This window comes from Cherax quadricarinatus, chromosome 3, assembly GCF_038502225.1.
Source record: "Cherax quadricarinatus isolate ZL_2023a chromosome 3, ASM3850222v1, whole genome shotgun sequence".
Lineage (NCBI taxonomy): Eukaryota > Metazoa > Arthropoda > Malacostraca > Decapoda > Parastacidae > Cherax > Cherax quadricarinatus.
Window position 1 is genome coordinate 69,141,151 of NC_091294.1, and position 23,567 is coordinate 69,164,717.

The 23,567-nt window shown below is 40.5% G+C and overlaps 1 protein-coding gene across 4 annotated transcripts in view; it reads right to left on the bottom strand.

The window, feature by feature from the left end:
• The window catches only part of LOC128705316 (2,4-dienoyl-CoA reductase [(3E)-enoyl-CoA-producing], mitochondrial), a 145,485-nt gene that overhangs the window by 84,347 nt on the left and 37,571 nt on the right, over positions 1–23,567 (bottom strand). For all 4 annotated transcript variants that reach the window (XM_070092150.1, XM_053800532.2, XM_053800542.2 and 1 more), the window contains exons 2-4: positions 21,006–21,217; positions 17,449–17,629; positions 10,260–10,371 (exon numbers count right to left, since the gene is read on the bottom strand). In XM_070092150.1, the coding sequence (XP_069948251.1) occupies positions 10,260–10,371; positions 17,449–17,629; positions 21,006–21,127 (415 nt within the window). In that variant the 5' untranslated portion in view covers positions 21,128–21,217. The remainder of the gene's footprint in view (positions 1–10,259; positions 10,372–17,448; positions 17,630–21,005; positions 21,218–23,567) is intronic.

The following is a 23,567-nucleotide window of genomic DNA, read 5'->3' on the forward strand; positions in this document are numbered from 1 at the left end:
GCACCTTTCAAGGCAGGTGAAATTGCCGACCTAGAAAATGTACAGAGAACTTTCACGGCGCGCATAACGGAGATAAAACACCTCAATTATTGGGAGCGCTTGAGGTTCCTAAACCTGTATTCCCTGGATCACAGGAGGGAGAGATACATGATTATATACACCTGGAAAATCCTAGAGGGACTAGTACCGAACTTGCACACGAAAATCACTCACTACGAAAGCAAAAGACTTGGCAGACGATGCACCATCCCCCCAATGAAAAGCAGGGGTGTCACTAGCACGTTAAGAGACCATACAATAAGTGTCAGGGGCCCGAGACTGTTCAACTGCCTCCCAGCACACATAAGGGGGATTACCAACAGACCCCTGGCAGTCTTCAAGCTGGCACTGGACAAGCACCTAAAGTCAGTTCCTGATCAGCCGGGCTGTGGCTCGTACGTTGGTTTGCGTGCAGCCAGCAGCAACAGCCTGGTTGATCAGGCTCTGATCCACCAGGAGGCCTGGTCACAGACCGGGCCGCGGGGGCGTTGACCCCCGGAACTCTCTCCAGGTAAACTCCAGGTAAATACCTGGAGAGGGTTTCAGGGGTCAATGCCCCTGCGGCCCAGTCTGAGACCAGTCTTCATGGTGGAACAGGGTCTGATCAACTAGGCTGTTACTGCTGGCCACACGAAAATCAACGTACGAACCACAGCCAGCTGATCAGGTATTGACTTTAGGTGCCTGTCCAGCACCTTCTTGAAGACAGCCAGGGGTCTATTGGTCATCCCCCTTATGTATACTGCAAGGCAGTTGAACAGTCTTCGTCCCCTGACACTTACTGTGTTCTTTCTTAGTGTACTCGTGACATCCCTGCTTTTCATTGGGGGAATGTTGCATCTCCTGCCGAGTCTTTTGTATTCATAGGGAGTGATTTTTGTGTGCAAGTTTGGTACTAATCTCTCTAGTATTTTCCAAGTGTATATTATCATGTATCTTTCTCGCCTGCATTCCAGGAAATATAAATCCAGGGCTTTCAACTGTTCTCAGTAATTTAGGTGCTTTAATATACTTTTGTGTGCCTTGAAAGTTCTCTGTACATTTTCCAGGTTAGCAATTTCACCTGCCTTGAAGGGGGCAGTTAGTGTACTGCAGTATTCCAACCCAGAGAGAACAAGCAAACTGAAGAGAATCAGCCTGAGCAATGCTTGTACAAAGGTGAATGACATTTAGGTCTACATGCAGAAAGCCCCTTAATATGCAGAGTATTTCAAGCAAACTTAAGATTAAAAAAGGGAATGACAATTTCTGTAATTTTATGCATATAGTCTCTTAGGTGCATGTAAGTACATAAATTTAGGAGTTACAGAATACAAGAGAACTGAATATTCTATTAGCTCATATGGCTTTTATCAAGTTTAATTGTTAAGGAATCGCAGGTTTGATTATGATTACAGGTAATGAGGATTCCAGCATATTAACATAAAAGACACAATCAATGTTTTAATGTTTGGGAGGATTACACATATTGAGAATAAGATTATATTGTTTTACAGTAGACTGTCATTTAACATGAGAGTTACGTTCCTGAAAATGCCATGGTAGTTAAAACCATGTTAGACAAACTGAAGAATTTACAGGAAAAATAGGGTTACGTTCCAGGGAGTCCCCAAAAAGCCAAACAACTTTTTTTTAGACCAACAGATCTTATAAAAATAAAAGCGAATATGTAACTGTAGTTCACTGTCGTGATGTATTATGTTTTTACTGCTTAACATTACAAATGCAACAGAAATAGTAGTATTTCTTACCCACTATCACATCTGCGAGGAAACTGAAAGGATGGATAATGAGAACATTCAAGACGAGAGATGCCAAATCAATGATGATCCTTTTTAAATCACTTGTTCCCTCTAGACTGGAATACTGCTGCTCATTAACATCCCCATTCAAGGCAGGTGAAATTGCAGATCTAGAGTATGTACAGAGAACCCCTACTGCACGCATAAGTTCCAACAAACACTTCAACTACTGGAAATGCCTGGAAGCACTTGACTTGTACTCACTGGAGTGCAGGCAAGAGAGAGATATCATAATCTACACCTGGAAGATTCTGGAGGGACTGGTCTCTAACCTGCATACAGAAATCACTGCCTACAAAAGCAAAAGACTTGGCAGGCGATGTAACATACCCCCAGTGAAAAGTAGGGGTGCTACTGGTACACTAAAAGAAAACACAGTAAGCATCTGGGGCCCAGGACTATTCAACAGCCTCCCACCAGCCATAAGGGGAATTACCAACAGACCCCTGGTTGTCTTCAAGAGGGAGCTGGAAAGATACCTAAAGTCAGTGCAGATCAGCTGGGCTGTGGTTCGTATGTTGGACTACATGCGGCCAGCAGTAACAGCCTCGTTGATCAGGCCTTGATCCAACAGGAGGCCTGGTCATGAACCGAGCTGCAAGGGGCGTTGATCCCCAGAATGCTCTCCAGGTAGACTCCAAGTAGGTAGACCTTAAATTGTGGGTGCTGGTGCTTGTGGATGATTGTGGAGAGTGGAGAGTTATGCTGTGGCCCTACTGGGCTGAGGTGGATGGTAGAGGTTCTGGTACTGAAGTCGATGGTTGTACTGGAGTGTGCATTCTACTTTGATCCATTCTCTCTAAATGACCAAACCACCTCAACAACCCCTCTTCAGCCCTCTGACTAATACTTTTATTAACTTCACGCCTTCTCCTAATTTCCACACTCCGAATTCTTTGCATAATATTTACACCACATATTGCCCTTAGACAGGACGTCTCCACCACCTTTAACCGCCTCCTTGCTGCAGCATTTACAACCCAAGATTCACACTCATATAAGAGTGTTGGTACCACTATTTTTTCATACATTCCCTTTTTTGAACATCAAAATGGTAGTTCCTGACTATGGAACTGAACTTCTCCAGGCTGAGGGACTGACAACCTCAAATTCTACGACTTCAAGGGTGATGGACTGATTACATCGTCTTCGCATCTTTACTGTTCCTGCCTACTTTCTGTATTCGACTGAAGAAGCCTACTGTGTAGGCGAAACGTTTCGGAATAAAGTTGTCTAACTGTTGCCTATGTGTCTTACCTACCATTCCCTTTTTTGCCTCCATAGATAATGTTTTTTGTCTCCACATACACCTCAATGCACCACTCACCTTTTTTCCTTCATCAATTCTATAGTTAACCTCATCCTTCATACATCCACCTGCTGACACGTCAACTCCCAAATATCTGAAAACATTCACTTCTTCCATATTCTTCCTCTCCAATTTGATATCCAATTTTTCTTTATCTAAATCATTTGATACTCTCATCACCTTACTCTCTTCTATGTTCACTTTCAACTTTCTACCTTTACACACACTCCAAAAGTATTAACAAAAAATATTTTTTTAAAGATTAATATAAATATACATACAGAAAATAATGACAAGTAAATATAAAGTACTAATAAAATGGATAAATGAATATTTAACATCACACTTACCTTTATTGACTTGACTTGTTAGTGTATGGTAGACACGTAGGAGGCAAGAGGAAGGCAAGTTTATTATGCTTCAATATGACGCTAATATCTCTACGGCTTATTTATCTATCATAATTCATCTAATATGACATTATAAACAATATTAATAACATAGAAACATGATATATACTCTAGAATGAATAAAATATGTCATAAAGTATGAGAGGAGTAAATGGTGTAAGTGCTGTTGTTGGGTTTATAAGGGCCACTGAGAGAAGCTGCACATGGTGGTGGAGGCGGCAGCAGAACCTAACACCACTATCACACTTAAACAATGTTTAAAAAAAAAAAAAAAAAAAAAAAAAATTGTTTAAGTGTGATAGTGGTGTTAGGTTCTGCTGCCGCCTCCACCACCATGTGCAGCTTCAATGTATGTAATTTATAAATAAGAAATATTTACATTTTAATTTATAAATAAGTAAGTTTATTCAGGTATACACAAATACAGTTACGTACATAGATTATCATACATAGCAACGTACTTGTAAAGTACCTAGGATAACCCAAAAAAGTCAGAGTGACTTATTTCCATTGAGGTCCTTTTATATTTACACTTAAATTTACTTTTATATTACACTTTTATATTTACACTTACCTTGGAGGAGATGTTAGTTTAATTAGTTTGATGGAGGAGATGCTGGCAGAGGTTTAGAGTGGTGGAAGACAGCAAGGCAGCGTATGTTCAGCAGTCCTATACACATACAACAACATTGGAGTTACTTTCGTGTCGTTTTTCTATCACTTACTCGCTTAACTTACATGCTACACTGTTAATTTTACACTTCATCGCTGGCTGGCACTATAGCCTTTATCGATGCCTGCTGCTTTAGTATCGTACATATCACAGAATCACTGAATCACTGCAGAAGCCACATTCTCCCCTCTCTTTTCCTCCTCCATTTTCATACTTTGCTACAAGTTTTTTCTTGAATTTTATTGTGGTTCTTTCCTTCTTTATCACAGGGCTGGTACTAGAAGCTTCGTTTGGGCCCATGGAAGCTTATTTAGCAGTTACAGGCACTAAAAACAATGGAATAATACTAAACATATCGCATGTACGCGAGGAACCATCCTCCCTGGCTTGTAAACAATGGCACACTGGCTGCACACGGAGACATAGAGTGGCCGGGCCCACTCGTTTGGGACGAAAGCCCTTAGCCGAGTGATTTGGCGTTAGCCAAGCCAATATTTTTACGCCAAAGCGAGCCGTTAGCTGACTTTGGCGCTAACCAATAAAGCCTTTACTTGAGGGTCCACTGTACAGTGGTATCTTAACTTACGAGTTTAATTCGTCCCATGACCTAGCTCGCAACTCAATTTGCTCGTACATCAAATAAATTTTCCTCACTGAAATTAACTGAAATGCCATTAATCCGTTACAGCCCCCCCCCTCCAAAAAAAAAACATTTTTTTATTATGGGTTCTTAAATAAGAAAAATGTATTTATAAATAAGAATTGATTTTTGCCTTTTTTGCCAGGTCCCAGCAATGTTTTAGAAATGCTGGAATATATACGAAACTCCTTGAAGCACTGTGTAAGATGAGTGTCACTCCACTGCTGACAGTGCAGCAGTAGTGACATTTGATGATCGTGCACTGCCTTGGCTTTAATTTTCACTGTTACACATAAACATGTCTACCTGTTTGTTTCTGTCTATTTGTCTGCGTAGCTCTATGTTTATCTCTGTCTCTGCTTATTTGTCTTTTTGTCTGCCTGTGTTTCTGTCTTCCTGTCTCTCCACTTGTCTCTCTGTCTCAGAGAGAGAGCCGCTCATGAACCAACAGGTATTACACATGATGCAGAGTCGTTATCTCTGATTCCTGAACAAGTGAAAATGTGTATTACTTGCCAGTCATGCTTGATATCTACAAGTATAGCATAGCACTTTGTCTGGATTTTTTGGGTTATGCTAAGTAATTTACACGAAGTATAACTGGCAGTTTGGAGGGATATGTTGTGTATCTCTATACGTATATGCTTCTAAACTGTTGTATTCTGAGCACCTCTGCAAAAGCAGTGATAATGTGTGAGTGTGGTGAAAGTGTTGAATGATGATGAAAGTATTTTCTTTTTGGGGATTTTCTTTCTTTTTTGGGTCACCCTGCCTCGGTGGGAGACGACCAACTTGTTGAGAAAAAAAAAAAAAAAAAAAAAAAAAAATAACTGTACAGTGGAACCTCTACTTGCGAGTTTAATCAGTTCCATGACCTTGCTCGCAACTGGATTTGCTCGTTTGCAGACTTAATTTTCCTCATTTAAATTAATTGAAATGCAATTACAGTGGACCCCCGCATAACGATGGCATCACATAGCGATTTTTCCGCATACCGATTACTTTTATCGCAAAATTTTTGCCGCGCATACCGATTAAAAACCCGCTTACCGATTTTCGTCCGAGACGCGTCCAATGTGCCCTCAGCCAGCCTCACATGTGCCGGCCGTCCCATTGTTTACCAGCCAGCCTCCGCGGTAACATCCAAGCATACACTCGGAATATTTCGTATTATTACAGTGTTTTCGGTGCTGTTTCTGGAAAATAAGTGACCATGGGCCCCAAGAAAGCTTCTAGTGCCAACCCTGTGGTAAAAAGGGTGAGAATTAGTATGGAAATTAAGAAAGATTTTGAAGGGTTTGGGGCTAACCCTGAGAAGCCTATGCCAGTTGTGGAATCCATTGTGCCTACTTCAAAGATTAAGGAAATGTGTGCACAGTGGGTTGAACTGCAAACCTTTATAGATGAAAATCACCCTGACACAGCTGTTGCAAGCCGTGCTGGTGACTATTTCAATGACAATGTTGTGGCCCATTTTAGACAAATCGTAAAGGAACGGGAGGTACAGAGCTCTATGGACAGATTTGTTGTGCGACAGAGGTCCAGTGACTCTCAAGCTGGTCCTAGTGGCATTAAAAGAAGAAGGGAAGTAACCCCGGAAAAGGACTTGCTACCTCAAGTCGTAATGGAAGGGGATTCCCCTTCTAAACAGTAAGAAGATAATGCTCTCCCCTCCTCCCATCCCATCAATCATCACCAGATCTTCAATAAAAGTAAGTGTCATGTAATTGTGCATGCCTTTTTCAGTTTGTGTGTATTAAAATTAACATTTCATGTGGTAAAAAAAAATTTTTTTCATACTTTTGGGCGTCTTGCACGGATTAATTTTATTTCCATTATTTCTTATGGGGAAAATTCATTCGCATAACGATTATTTCGCATAACGATGAGCCCTCTTGCACGGATTAAAATCGTTAACCGGGGGTCCACTGTAATCTGTTCCAGTGGAATTCTGTACTTCAATAATTTCGCTAATATCAACTCTACGGCTTATTTATCTATCTCACTTCATCTAATATGACATAATAAACAATATAAATAACATAGAAACCTGATATATACTCTAAAATGAATAAAATATCTAATTCATGTAGTGATAGGGCGGTGTCAGCAGTGGACGAGAGTTTGTCTGGAGACCGGACAAAATACTACTTCAATAATTTTGCTAATATCATCTATACAGCTTATTTATCTATCAAAGTTCATCTAATATGACATAATAAACAATATAAATAACAAAGAAACCAGATATATACCCTAGAATGAATAAAATGTCATCATATATGCGAGGTGGCGGCAGTGGCAGCGGCCGACGAGAGTTTGTCTGGAGGCAGGACAAAATACTCCTTGAATATTTCGCTATCACCAACTCTACGGCTTATTTATTTATCATAGTTCATCTAATATGAAATAATAAACAATATAAATAACATAGAAACCTTATACTATATATACAGTGGACCCCCGCTTAACGATCACCTCCCAATGCAACCAATTATGTAAGTGTATTTATGTAAGTGCGTTTGTACGTGTATGTTTGGGGGTCTGAAATGGATTAATCTACTTCACAATATTCCTTATGGGAACAAATTCGGTCAGTACTGGCACCTGAACATACTTCTGGAGTGAAAAAATATTGTTAACCGGGGGTCCACTGTACTCCAGAATGAATAAAATATGTCATTATATATGTGAGGTGGCAGTGACGGCTGACAAGAGTTTGTCTGGAGACAGGACAAAATACTACAGTGGACCCCCGGTTAACGATATTTTTTCATTCCAGAAGTATGTTCAGGTGCCAGTACTGACCGAATTTGTTCCCATAAGGAATATTGTGAAGTAGATCAGTCCATTTCAGACCCCCCAAACATACACGTACAAACGCACTTACATAAATACACTTACATAATTGGTCGCATTGGGAGGTGATCGTTAAGCGGGGGTCCACTGTACTCCTTGAATATTTCGCTATCAACTCTATGGCTTATTTATCTATCACAGTTCATCTAATATGAAATAATAAACAACAAAAAAACATAGAAACCTGATATATTCTCTAGAATGAATAAAATATGACATTATGTAACAGGTGGAGGCAGCTACAACTGCTCCCTCTTTGTGGTAAACACTGCCATCTAGTGACGGCCTTTTGAAGCCGTCTATTATTATAATTATTATTATGTAGTACATTATTATTAATATTTTTTTCAACAAGTCGGCCGTCTCCCACATAGGCAGGGTGACCCAAAAAAGAAAGAAAATCCCCGAAAAGAAAATACTTTCATTATCATTCAACACTTTCATCTCACTCACACATAATCACTGTTTTTGCAGAGGTGCCCAGAATACAACAGCTTAGAAGAATATACATATAAAGATAGTCCAACAAACAAATGAGATACAATTCCCTAGATCAAAAGCAAGAGCCCCTCACCAGTGTCAAGGAACCTACCTTGAGGTCAGCTTGCTTATGGAAATTTTGCTCGCGTATGGAAACAAAAAATCAACCCATCAACTGCTCGTATTTGGAAAAACTTGCATGTGGACACGCTCGCAAGTGGATGTTCCACTGTATTTATGTGTACCTGTGAGACAGAGATAGACAGACACAGATAGACAGATACAAACAGATACAAACAGATGGAGATAGAGACAGCCAAAGCAAATCAGGCAGCTAGCTAGCCACCAGCCAGCCAGCCAGCCAGCCAGCCAGCCAGCTGGCCACCCAACCAGCCAGCCTGTTGAACATGTATTACACATGTTCCAGAATTGTTTCTCTTTACTTAGGGCATACATTGTAGAACATTCTGGCAGGATAACACTACCAGTGGTATCAAAATTGAAAGGATGTTACACACTGGTTATTATCAAGGTTTTTGATATTTCCTCGGTATCTCCTGCGAGTGGCGGCGTATCTGAAGATTGCTCATAACTTGGATTTTGGCTCACAACTCAAAGCAAAACATCGACCGAGCAATGGCTCATAACTCAGAAAACTCATAAGTTGGGGCACTCGTAAGTCAAGGTACCACTGTACTGCTGTCTATTAGTAAGGTAAGACTATACATATATGCAAGTGTATAATGATCAAGTTTGTGAAGTAAGATACTTTAGTCTCCCATATCAAAAGATTTCCTTAGGTCAGTAAAGAGTCCTCGTGGATATTCATTTCTTCAAGTGCTGTGTGAACTAGGTCTAGCATTTTTATAATTGCATCACTTTTGCTTTTGTTTCTCCTGAAATCAAACTGCCTGGGGTTGACAATGCTCTGTGATGTTATAAAGAAGTATAAACTCTTGTGTATGAGTTTCTCAAGGATTCTGTATAGTAAAGGCAAGTTTAATGCTGTCCTGTAGTTGTTTACATCTGTTGGGTCTCCGCCTTTGTGTAATGGTGTAACACTAGCTATTTAGAGTGTTTAATGTGCCGTGTGCAGTCCTGTACTCTGTTTACCATCCTGTACAGTCACCTACACTGCTTCCCCAACACAACTTTGCTTCTGGTACACTTGAAAATATTTTCTAGGTAAGCAAACTGGTTTAAAAGGTTTAAAACTGATCTTTAAGCTAATTGGTGTAGAAGTTCACTAAAAAATATATTTGACTTGCAAGGTGGGAAAAACCATAAATATTGTTACCATACTGGGCTACCTTCTTCAATCAAGGAAACACCTTGTCTGTAGTGCTGCTCCGAGCCTTCTGGGTTACCTTCTTCAGTCAAGGAAACACTTTGCATCATTTATCCAATAAATAGAAACTAATTAAAAATCTGTAGATCTACTTGCTGTTTCAGATGGTGAAGAGTGATACACAGTTATGAGTGAGCATGATATGGGGCACTTATACATGGAAAACTGATAATGTGGGAGGTTCATTCATGTTAAGAACAAGACTAATTATCCTTCATTAAGACAATGGCCGTACCCATAACTGATCGCAAGACAAAGGGAAAAGATCTCAGTTCCATTCAGGATTTACAACTTTCTCTTCAAATTTATGCTGCAATATTTTTAACTGTCTTATCACAGAATGTTTTATGTAAGTGCGCTCTACTCAAGGGTCTCCCATACTTCACTCACTGGTCAAGGTTATTTGAGGCAATTCAAACATTATAGATATAAGCACTGCAAAATGACATCAAAATACTTTTGTGTGGACTGGAACACTGCTGACCCATACTTCACCCCACCCTGACCTAGCTGGGCCCAGTTTCGCTATGCTCTGCAATCATCCGGTAACCAGATTTTAATGGTAAATATTCTGAATTGCGTAAAATAAATAACAAAATTTTGGTTAAATTGCAAAACTAAAGTTAGTTTTACTGTAATAAGAACATTTGGATAAACTGACTTTCAAGATTGTGAAGACATCAAAAACATCTGACTAACCTTGGTTTGCTTTAATAAGTCGTTTACCAGCCTCCAAGGTAACATAAGCTGTTCCATTTAAGACAATATCAGTGATGGTCTTCCAAGCATTTGGACTCAGCCTTTCTGATGGCTGCAAGGATAAAAACACATAATACATTATATGAACACATACACACGTGAATGACATGATGGAAGGGATAGACTCAGAAGTGTCCCTGTTCACAGATGATGTGAAGTTAATGAGGAGATTTAAATCATATGAGGATCAGGCAGGACTACAAAGAGACCTGGACAGGTTGGACGCATGGTCCAGCAACTGGCTCCTCGAATTAACCCCACCAAATGCAAAGTCATGAAGATCGGAGAAGGGCAAAGAAGACCACAGACAGAGTATAGGCTAGGTGGTAAAAGACTGCAAGCCTCACTCAAGGAGAAAGATCTTGGGGTGAGTATAATACTGAGCACGTCTGCGGAAGCACACATCAACCAGATAGCTGCTGCAGCATATGGGCATCTGGCAAACCTAAGAATAGAGTTCCAATACCTCAATATGGAATCATTCAAGACTCTGTACAACATGTATGTCATCTGCTAGGAAAATGGTAGGGTGGATAATGAGAACCTTCAAAACTAGGGATGCCAAACCCATGATGATTCTCTTCAAATCGCTTGTGCTCTCTAGGCTGGAATACTGCTGTACACTAACAGCCCCCTTCAAGGCTGGCGACATTGCAGACCTGGAGAGTGTACAAAGAACTTTCACGGCACATATAAACACGATTAGGCACCTAAATTACTGGGAATGGTTGAAGGTCCTTGATCTGTAGTCCTTCGAACGCAGGCGAGAGAGAGAGAGACATGATAATATACACTTGGAAGGTTCTGGAGGGATTCGTACCAAACCTGCACACAAAAAATCACTCCCTGTGAAAGCAAAAAACTCGGCAGGAGATGCAACATTCCCCCAATGAAAAGCAGGGGTGCAACGAGCACGTTGAGAGAGTACTGCAACATTCCCCCAATGAAAAGCAGGGGCGCAACAAGTACGTTGAGAGACAACACAATACTAAGTGTCCGGGGTCCAAGACTGTTCAACTGCCTCCCAGCCTACATAAGAGGGATTACCAATAGACCCCTGGCTGTCTTTAAGAAGGCACTGGACAGGCACCTAAAGTCAGTACTTGACCAACCAGGCTGTGGTCTGTATGTCAGCTTGCATGCGGCCAGTAGTAACAGCCTGGTTGATCAGACCCTGATCCACCGTGAGGCCTGGTCTCAGACCGAGCCGCGGGGGCATTGACCCCCGAAACCCTCTCCAGGTAATCTCCAGGCCCATACTGGAACCCACACCCAGTCAAGCATGTCAAGAAATTAGAGAAGGTGCAAAGGTTTGCAACAAGGCTAATTCCAGAGCTAAGGGGAATGTCCTACAAAGAAAGGTTAAGGGAAATCGGCCTGACGACACCGGAGGATAGGAGTGTTAGGGGAGACGTGATAACTACATACAAAATACTGCAAGGAATAGATAAGGTGGACAGAGACAGGATGTTCCAGAGATGGGACACAGACACATGGAGTCACAATTGGAAGTTGAAGACTCAGATGAGTCAAAGGGATGTTAGGAAGTATTTCTTCAGTCATAGAGTTGTCAGGAAGTGGAATAGTCTAGGAAGTGATGTAGTGGAGGCGGGAACCATACATAGTTTTAAGACGAGGTATGATAAAGCTCATGGAGCAGGGAGAGAGAGGACCTAGTAGCGATCAGTGAAGTGGCAGGGCCAGGAGCTGAGTCTCAACCCCTGGAACCACAAATAGATGAATACAATTGAGCACAGTGTTTCCCCTCCATGACAAGGAAACACTGAACAACCACAGCAGTACATGAACAACTACACTATCAGTCACCATGAAGAAGAAACAATAAACAACTACACTATCAGTCACCATGAAGAAGAAACAATAAACAACTACACTATCAGTCACCATGAAGAAGAAACAATGAACAACTACACTATCAGTCACCATGAAGAAGAAACAATAAACAACTACACTATCAGTCACCATGAAGAAGAAACAATAAACAACTACTATTACAAAAAAAGTGATTTTTATGATGGTTGTTTTACTCATTTTGTAATAAAAAGTTTGGGATACATATATATACACATTAAAATAATGAATCTTTAATATTATATAAAAATCAATATTTGGTCTAGAGGTATTTAAAATATATATACATGTTACAATAATAAATTATTAGCATCTTAAAATAATAATATATCTATGCTAAAATAATAAATTATAAATAACATTTGTATAATAATAAATTACAATCAACTCCTTATGAGGCTCCGTGTCTCTCACGACACTTATCCGTGGTGTGTTGTGACGCTCCCTCTCAACTGTGTCACTTGACACCCTTTCTTTCGTGTAATGACGCTCCTGCTCAACCGTGTCCACTAGACACCCTTTTCTCTGTGTCACACGACACTCCTACTCTCCGTGTCGCACGACACCCTTTTCTCTGCGTCATACACAATATCTCTACTGTGTCACTCTTGACACCCTTGTCTCTACGTCGCACACTATCACCCACAGCGTCTTTCTTATCAGAGGCCAGTCACATGACACTATTCAATGTACACTACAACCATACCATCTTCAGTGTCACACGACACCCTTTTCTTCTCAGTGTTCCACTACGGTCCTATAGCATATCTCAGTGTTACACTCCATCATACTTCCTTAAGTGTCACTACGGTCCTAGCCCAGTTCAGTGTCACACTCCAACCTTTTCTTCACGTAGTGTCCCACTAAAACAGCATCCGATGACTCTGGCCCACAGTTGACCAGCGTAGGCGGTGAGTCCACAGACATCACCTGCCCTTTAAATACTCTCCAAGGCCGGTAGAAGTACACCGTAAGGTGGTCTGGTGAGCACTTCCTACCGCCTTCAAGACCAGTTGATAAATAGTGTTTGTAAAACACCATGCTGCAAGCTCACTGAATGCGGCCGTCAAGTAACTGAGGCCAACAGACTCAGTGAGCTGCGGTGAGCGCTTCCTCTAACGCCAGTAGAAGCCAGTAGAATACTCTACTGCCAGTAGATGTGTACGATTAGGTGTTCTGGTAACTACTGCGTAGATGCGTACCGTGAGGTGTTCAGGTACTTACTGCTTCTAAAGCCAGTAGATGTGTACCGTGAGGTGTTCAGGTACTTACTGCTTCTAAAGCCAGTAGATGTGTACCGTGAGGTGTTCAGGTACTTACTGCTCTAAGGCCGGCTCAGCAGTCCCCACAATGGGTTTGATGACGTACCCAGTGGTACTGCCGGCCGGCAGGTTAACTATTTAACCACTAGTTTGGTAGGGGGCTGCAACAACTACACTATCAGTCACCATCAAAGTGAACAATCATAACAAGTCTTCATTATACACTGCAGTAAAAAAAAGTGGTTGCAAAAGATAATTTTATTATACTAAATTTAAAAAGAAACACTTTTGATCAAAAAAGAAAACCTTTTGAATTTCTTTTAGGATCAACTTGCCACGGTGTGCAGCCAGTTTTTTAAAAAAAAAAGAATAAAGAAAACTAAAGAGTCCTTAGGCCTGAATATTTGAAAATATGGATGTGAACAAAGGGATTTTTAACATAAATTCAAGATATTTTGTAGTAAGTGAAGGGGAAGTTGTGCTGCACCACTTCTCAAGAAACTTTCCACTGATTGAGAAAATGTCAAACAAGCAACCTGCTTTTAATCTTGTGTTCCTTTCTAATTTGACTGAAAGTGCTGTTTCTGATCAAGTTTCCTTTACTGGAGTAAAGTAATGTTTGACTGTGTTCTGTATGCATACTCACCATTTCATTCAATTGGGACAACTTTGTGTAAAGTTAATAATGATTTGGCACTGAACACTTGTTTAGGAAATGTGACTGTGCTAATTTTGTTGCAACTCTCCACTGCACTTGATATCAACTGATCGTGGATTACTTATAAGAGGTCTTTATGGCTGTGGCCTTAGGGATACTCCATTTTTGTTTCAGAAATCACATCATTCTGGTCAGTCATATCAAGTAGCAGTCACTGTTTCTGTAAATGAGTTGTCTCCTGTGCCCTATGGTGTTCCTTGGGGTTCTGTTCTTGGACTGGTATTGTTTACTGTTTGTATTAGTGACTTAGCCTTACTGCTGGATGCCTATGGGGGTTGATTTATGCTAATGAGACCAAAATCTGTATCTGAGTTCTAATGTTTAAGATGCAAAACTTTGCTTTACTTCTCTTTTGCTGGATATTTGGACTTGTATGACAAAATGAAAATTGAAACTAAAGAATGGTAAGATAGAGGATTTGACTGTCAAGGGAAAACCTCAGGGGAGTACGGATGGGAGATTTTGATATCTTTGACTGTGATACTGCTAGTTTGCAATCTGTGAGATCAGTGAAGGATCTGGGTGTCTACCAGGATTCTTCATTGTCATTTATTAGATATATCAACAGATTTGTTATATTTTCCCATTTTCACAGTTGTATTCTCTATGCATTCAGAAAATACCATGAAAAGAAAAGCATCTTAGCCCTTGTTCACGAATTTCCCTGTCAAAATGAATTTTGCAATTATGTGTTTGTGAGTTTCCCTAACTACTTGCTAAAAAAAAGACTTCAGTCTGTACTGAATTGTGCACCTAGACTGGTGTTTTTGCTCCCACCTGAGGTTACCACTAGTTCCTACTTGCATGAGCTGCACTGGCTCCCTATCAGGCAAGAACTGAAGTTAAACTCTGTTTATCAACACATGAGTTATTAAATTTAATAAACCCAAGTATCTTGCTCATGTGTTTGAGCCTCTCATATCAAGCTAAGGAATGTTATTGATAATTAAGAAACATGTGCAACAGTTAAGTACATTTATTTGAAAATGTTTTACATACACAGTAGGCTAATGTTACTGCAAATGACTGTGGACCCATTTAAACTGATTGAGCCTCATGCTGTTGGGGAGAAATCATTCACAGAAAGAGCCTTTTCTTATTAACTCCTAGATTGTTCAACAGGTTAGTAGTGTGGGTTAAGAGTCAGGAATGTCTTCATGTTTTCAAGTCTTGGTTGAAAGCACATGCTGTCACTCTTCAACATAATATCCAGACATGACAATGGGCAATGAAAATATCAGAAATGGAGTGATAACACAGGCAAGAGTAATTTTATGGTAGGCATCCACAAGGCGGTGGTGTGGGTGGGAGGTGACAGTGTGGGTGTAGGCAAACTTAGGTTTACCACAAAATAAAGGAGTCCCAAGGCACATAGGAGGAGAAAATGGCCTGCCTGCACTGCTGCAATGGCTGGCAATGTTGTAGCACAAGCTGGAAATGGGTAGAGCCTCTGCAAAGGGTGGAAACAAATTAAAAAAAAAAATTGCAAACAGGCAAAAACATAGTAGGTGGAGAAACAAAAGCTGGTACCCAACTGCATGTCTGATTTGTTAGAAAATTAAATATCCATTTTTCCAACCTTTCCTGCTATACCTATTGACTTAGTTTTATGGGCCATCACACCATGATCATATCTGTTAATGTCTTTAGTGAAATCTGTGTAGACCCATCTGCAGTTTGGTTTTCTTCCAAAACCACACATCTAAACCACAACTACTGTTCAATCTAAATTTGTTCAACCTCAACTCTTTTGCTGTCCTGAACCAGATCATCATTCCACTGTGATTGGTACCATGATTATTCCTGACTAACAGTAGTACTCTCAGCTCACAACCCAAGGATGTGAGTTCCATCACAGGCAGGTGGAGACTGGAAATGTTTTCTTACACTGTTGCTCCTAGTTCACCTAGCAGTAACTAGGTACCTAAGTGTTAACTTACTGTTATTCTTGCTTCTCAGGGGGAGGGGGAGGTAGTATACTTAAGATAGGGCTAAATTTTGAAATGAGCTGATGGTTAGCAGTAATTTGAAACCAAGACAACAGTAAAGCTAACAGAATCCTTGGCTTCACATCAAGAAGTATAAATAATAGAAGTCCTCAGGTTGTTCTTCAACTCTATATATCTTTGGTTCAGCCTCAATTAGATTAGGCTGAACAATTCTGGTCACCGCATTACAGAATGGACATAAATGCACTGAAAAACATACAAAGGAGGATGACAAAGTTGATCCCATGTATCAGAAATCTTCCCTATGATAGACTGAGGGCCCTGAATCTGCACTCTCTAGAAAGGCATAGAATTAGGGGGGATATGACTGAGGTGTATAAATGGAAAACAGAAATGAATAAAGGGGAAGCAAATAGCATGCTAAAAATATCTAGCCTAGACAGGACATGCAGCAATGGTTTTAAGTTGGAAAAATTCAGATTCAAGAAGGATATAGGAAAGCACTGGTTTAGTAATCGAGTTGTGGATGAGTGGGACAAACTCCCAAGTACCATCATAGAAGCTAAGACATTGTGTAGTTTTAAATATAGGTTAGATAATTACATGAGTGGGTTTGAGTGGGTGTGAGTTGAACCTGACTAGCTTGTGCTACGAGGTCAGATGCCATGCTCCTTCCTTAAGTGAATGTGACCTGACCTGACCTGACTAGGTTAAGGCATTGGCTTAAGCCAGTAGGAAAATTGGACCAACCTCACATGGGCCAGTAGACCTGCTGCAGTGTTCCTTCTTTCTTATGTTAGTTTGTAAACCTTCAAAGTAATAGACCCCTATGTAACAATTTTTTTTACAAAGAACAAAATATTTAGCAGGACAAAGGCTCAATATAACTAAGTTTGCTCCATGAGGCATGTATGTGTGTTGGTGGTACTATAGTGGATCTGGTAGACTCCCCAGAATCTACCGTGGACCAAGCCGTGGGGGTGTTGACCCCCAGAACACCCTCCAGGTAGGTAGACTACACAGGTAGGTAGGCTGCACATGACATCTGTCTGGTATGGTACCACAGGTGTTTGGCATCGCTCTCCATATAAAAGATCAAAAGTCTACTACATCAGACACTTGTCCATTTATGTTACAATCGTGGAAAATCAACTTCGAAATTTTAATTCAGAGGAGTTTTGATTCAGCAAACACCCCATCTCCTATTAATCATATATACTGAGGATTCAACGAAAAAATTAATGGAACAATATGAGAGAGAAGTGGCTGATGTGTAGTAAAAGTTTATTTTGAAAGACAAAAAGAACCATGTCAAGTTTACCACATACCGATATGAAGTTACCAGCAGCATTATTGATGATAATATTGGGGAGACCAAATTTAGCTTCGCACGAGTCAAATGCAGCGGTTACATTTGCGGCGTCACGAACATCCATCTGCACAGCAAGAACCTGATTGCCAGTCTTACTGGAAATCTCACTTGCTGTTGCCTCAAGTACTGTAAGTCGCCTGAATATATGAAAAATATTTATGCAATTAAGGTTAAACAGGTGATATCACAATATGCAAAATAACCACTATGAAAAAATAGTGAATTTCCAAGTGCTTTCATGATTTCATAATGCAAGAACTCATGGAAATGCTTGGAAATTCATTATTTTTTCAGTGGTTATAATGCATATTGCAAAAACATTAACATATTTTTAGGTCATTGAAACTTGAAATCGTTACACACACAAACACACACACACAAACACACACACACACACACACACACACACACACACAGAGGGGTGGGTTGATTGCATCTTCTTGGACTGCAAGAAGGCCTTTGACACAGTTCCTCACAAGAGATTAGTGCAGAAGCTAGAGCATCAGGCGCATATAACAGGAAGGGCACTGCAATGGATCAGAGAATACCTGACAGGGAGGCAACAACGAGTCATGGTACGTAATGATGTATCACAGTGGGCACCTGTGACGAGCGGGGTCCCACAGGGGTCGGTCCTAGGACCAGTGCTATTTTTGGTATATGTGAACGACATGACGGAAGGGTTGGATTCAGAAGTGTCCCTGTTTGCAGATGATGTGAAGTTAATGAGGAGAATTAAATCTGATGAAGACCAGGCAGGACTTCAAAGAGACCTGGACAGACTGGACACCTGGTCCAGCAAATGGCTTCTCGAATTTAATCCTGCCAAATGCAAAGTCATGAAGATAGGGGAAGGGCACAGAAGACCACAGACAGAGTATAGGCTAGGTGGCCAAAGACTGCAAACCTCACTCAAGGAGAAAGATCTTGGGGTGAGTATAACACCGAGCATGTGTCCGGAAGCACACATCAATCAGATAACTGCTGCAGCATATGGGCGCCTGGCAAACCTGAGAACAGCATTCCGATACCTTAGTAAGGAATCATTCAAGACACTGTACACCGTGTATGTCAGGCCCATACTGGAGTATGCAGCACCTGTTTGGAACCCGCACTTGATAAAGCACGTCAAGAAACTAGAGAAAGTACAAAGGTTTGCGACAAGGTTAGTTCCAGAGCTAAGGGGAATGTCCTATGAAGAAAGATTAAGGGAAATCGGCCTGACGACACTGGAGGACAGGAGGGTCAGGGGAGACATGATAACGACATATAAAATACTGCGTGGAATAGACAAGGTGGACAAAGACAGGATGTTCCAGGGAGGGGACACAGAAACAAGAGGCCACAATTGGAAGTTGAAGACACAAATGAGTCAGAGAGATAGTAGGAAGTATTTCTTCAGTCATAGAGTTGTAAGGCAGTGGAATAGCCTAGAAAATGACGTAGTGGAGGCAGGAACCATACACAGTTTTAAGACGAGGTTTGATAAAGCTCATGGAGCGGGGAGAGAGAGGGCCCAGTAGCAACCGGTGAAGAGGCGGGGCCAGGAGCTAGGACTCGACCCCTGCAACCACAAATAGGTGAGTACAAATAGGTGAGTACACACACACACACAAGAGGTCACAATTGGAAGTTGAAGACACAGATGAATCAAAGGGATGTTAGGAAGTATTTCTTCAGTCATAGAGTAGTCAGGCCATGGAATAGCCTAGAAAGTGATGTGGTGGAGGAAGGAACCATACATAGTTTTAAGGCGAGGTATGATAGAGCTCATGGGGGAGGGAGAGAGAGGACCTAGTAGCAATCAGCGAAGAGGCGGGGCCAGGAGCTGTGACTCGACCCCTGCAACCACAAATAGGTGAGTACACACACACACACACACACACACACACACACACACACACCTACAACAGGCCTAGTGTCTAATCGACATGTGCCTAGGACAAAATGGTAACTAACACACACACACACACACACACACACATACCTACACACCTAACCTACAACAGGCCTAGTGTCTAATCGACATGTGCCTAGGACAAAAAAATGGTAACTAACACACACACACACACACACACGTTACACTCAGTTTCTACAAATTATAGAACAGTATAATGTTCAGCACTATAAAAACTGTTTTGTGTTCAGATTTCATAAACAACAACAACAACAACACTAGGAGTATCTCAGTTATAACCTCTGTATCACTGTTAACAGAGTCTTAGATCAGGTTTTGCCCAGTCAGCTGTCACAAGTTTATAATCTTGTACACAACTATGCTCTGGCCTAGCTGAACCAGTTATCATAAGAGTCATAACCTTGTAACATCTTTGCTAGTGCTGTACTTGACTAGCTAAGATACTTATCTCCCACTAACATTCTCATTATTATTATTATTATTATTATTAATTATTATTACTATTATGTACTTGAGCATACCTAAAATGACTTACATAACTATGGACTTATCCATGTATGACACAACTCAAGTTGAAGAATGAGACACTTGTGAAACATTTGGGAATCTTTGTGGAAACATTTCACCAGCAAGTGAATTCTTCAGTCCAGTAGAGAAGAATGGTGAAAGATGAGAAGGAATTTGAGGTAATCAGTCCCTCAGCCTGAAGTCAACTTTTGTTACTAATCATTGCATTTAATAATCTTTTCTTCAAACATTTATATTTAACTTAGCATTCACATAAACATCAATTATGCAACTGTACGTTGTCAAGTTTTAGTTCTAAGTGGTAGTTTTTGTCTGCCTAAAATATTCTTCATAACAAGGGGTTTGTCATGACTCATGAAATCATAAGAACACAATTGCAAATAAATCAAGGAACAGGTGGGGTTCGTACCCATGGCAAGAGTGTCCTGAAACTCAGTTTTAAGACCAACTTGCCAAGGGTTCAAGCCCCTCCCATTCAGTAATTTTTTTTGGTCTGGGACTTTCCAAAATGTATGAATGAAAAGTCTTCTAATTTAGTAGTATGACCCTTGAGGGTTTAGTGCTTAGTTTTGATTGATTAATGTATTCTGATTTTGTAACAACTGTGTACTATTTAGAAATGAGAGAACAAGTGACACACTTGTGTACTGTATAGTATTATATAATATGCAGGGAGAACTAAGCATATACATGTACAACATATATGATCTGGTAGTTATACAGAGACCTTCCAGGGAGGCTGGGAATAAGAGTAGAGGCAAATGGTTTTTGGGATGTGACAAGCTGTTAGAGTGTGAGCAAGGTAACATTTTGTGAAGGGATTCAGGAAAACTGGTTAGCCAGATTTGAGTCCTGAAAGTGGGAAATACAATGCCTGTTCTCGAAAGGAGGAGTTAGAGATATATGTTGTTTGGAAGAACATCTGAACTCCCATATCTGCATGACTCTGGCAAGACAGTGGTAGTGTGAATGATGGTGAAGGTGGTTCTTTTTCAGGTCACCCTACCTCAGTGGGAGACAGCCAGTGTGTTAAAATAAACTGTTAATCTTATAAAGTTTGTGCTCACCTTGCAGCAATGACAACATTGGCTCCTAGAGAGCTGAGCATCATAGCCATGCCCTTGCCAAGCCCAGTCCCACCACCAGTGATGAACACAGTTTTGCCTTTAAAAGTATCCTTTGGTAGCATAGGTGTCTTTAGTGCTGGGAAATATTTGGCCTGTGGTCCTTCATTTGGTTTATCTTGAATGAATGCAGATGTATGGACAGCTTGCAAGTGCTGAAAACACAATGACATTGAGATGTGAAGACTTGATACTCTCACCCAGGATGTCAGCTCAAAAAGTTGACTGAGCCTAGAGCTATGACAAGTCTGTGTTAAACATAAGAAAGAAGGAACACTGCAGCAGGCCTACTGGCCCATGCGAGGCAGGTCCAAGTCTCCTACCGGCTGAAGTCAATGCCCCAACCTAGTCAGGTCAGGTCACATTCACTTAAGGAAGGAGCACGGCATCTGACCTAGTAGCACAAGCTAGTCAGGTCCAACTCACACCCACTCATGCATTTATCTAACCTATCTTTAAAACTACATGTTTTAGCCTCTATAACTGTACTCTATTACCAAACCAGTGCTTTCCTATATCCTCCCTGAATCTGAATTTTTCCAGTTTAAAGCCATTGCTGCAAGTCCTGTCTAGGCTAGATATTTTTAGAGAGTGCAGATTCAGGGCCCTCAGTCTATCCTCACAGGAAAGATTTCTGATCTATGGGATCAACTCTGTCATCCTCCTTTGTTTGTTTTCCAGAGCATTTATATCCATTCTGTAATACAGTGACCAAAACTGTGCAGCATAATCTAGACGAGGCCTAACCAAGGATATACAGAGTTGAAGAACAATCTGAGGACTCCTATTATTTATGCTTCTCAATATGAAGCCAAGAATTCTGTTCACTTTAGTGCAAACACTCATGCACTGTTGTCGTGGTTTTAGATTACTGCTAACCAGAAATCCTAAATCCTTTTTGCAATCAGTAATACACGTATTAAGATCTACATTATTTAGTTTATATGTGGCATGGTTATTTTTCCTGTCCAACATTTAGAACTTTGCATTTGTCTATATTAAACTGAATCTACCACTTCTCCGACCACTGCATCAGTCTATTCAAATCTTCCTGGAGTGCTCTAATGTTCTCATCGGAATGAATTTGACGGCCTATTTTGGTGTCATCGGCAAACTTGCTTATGTCACTGTTTATTCCCTCATCTATGTCTTTATGTAGATTGTGAACAACAAGGGGCCCAACACTGACCCCTGTGGAACACCGCTCATGATTCTTCCCCACTCTGATTTCTGTGTGCCTTAATTTTCCTCAATAGTCTCCGATGTGTGACTATCACAAGCCTTACTGAAGTTCATATACACAACATTATATTCATTACCATGATCTACCTCCTCAAATACCTTAGTGAAAAAAGTTAATAAATTCGTAAGGCAGGAACGTCCCTTTGTAAAACCGTGCTGAGATTCGTTGATTAATTTATGCTTTGCAAGATGGCTTCAAACTGCCTCGGAAATTATTGATTCCATAAATTTTCCCACTACGGAGGTTAGGCTTATTGGTCTATAGCTCAAAGCTAAGGACCTGTCACCTGCTTTGAAAATAGGTATCACATTTGCCATTTTCCACTTATCTGGCACCATGCCAGTTTGTAGTGACATGGTGAAAAGGTTAGCTGAGGGTTTGCTAAGCTCCTCTTTACATTCCTTTAGAAGCCTTGCATACAGTTCATCAGGGCCTGGGGATTTATGTTTTAATTTTATCTATTTGTCTAAGGACCATATCACTTGTGACCCTAATTGTGCAAAGTTTATTATTATCCTGTTCTACATAATTTATTATTTCTGGAATATCACTAGTATCTTCTTGTGTAAAAATTGAGAGGAAGTAATTGTTAAAAATTCTACACATTTCCTTATCACTGTCGGCAAGCTGACCTAAGTGACTTCTGAGCAGGCCTATCTTGTCCTTAGTCTTACTTCTGTATACCTGAAAGAATCCTTTTGGGTTAGTCTTCGATTCTCTTGCAACCTTAACCTCACAATCTCTTTTTGCTTTTCTTATTCCCTTTTTTATTTCTCTCTTTAACTGAATATATTGCCCCTCTCCTCTTTTGATTTGCCTATATATGCCTCTCTTTCGATCAATGAGATGTTTTAATCTATTGTTCATCCATTTAGGATCATTTTTGTTTGATCTGACTTCCCTATTTGGAACATAAGTTGTCAGAGCAGCTGGAACTATGCTCTGGAAAACGTCATATCGGCAACCATCACCACCTACCTGACCCATAGTCAGGTCATTCCAGTTCAGCCTACCCAGGTAATTTTTCAGTCCTATGAAATCAGCCAAATCTTCAATTTAATACACCTTCATATAAGAAGTATCAAAAATATGGAACAAAATCTATTGGGTCATTTAATTCGGAATCAACAGACAAAATTCGTTAGTTACAAAATTGTCCATTATTGCAGAGATCACAACACTAACACAATAACAACACAACAAAACAATCTCATCTATCTACCATAATCACCATTACCATCTATCCACTACCTCCATCTGTC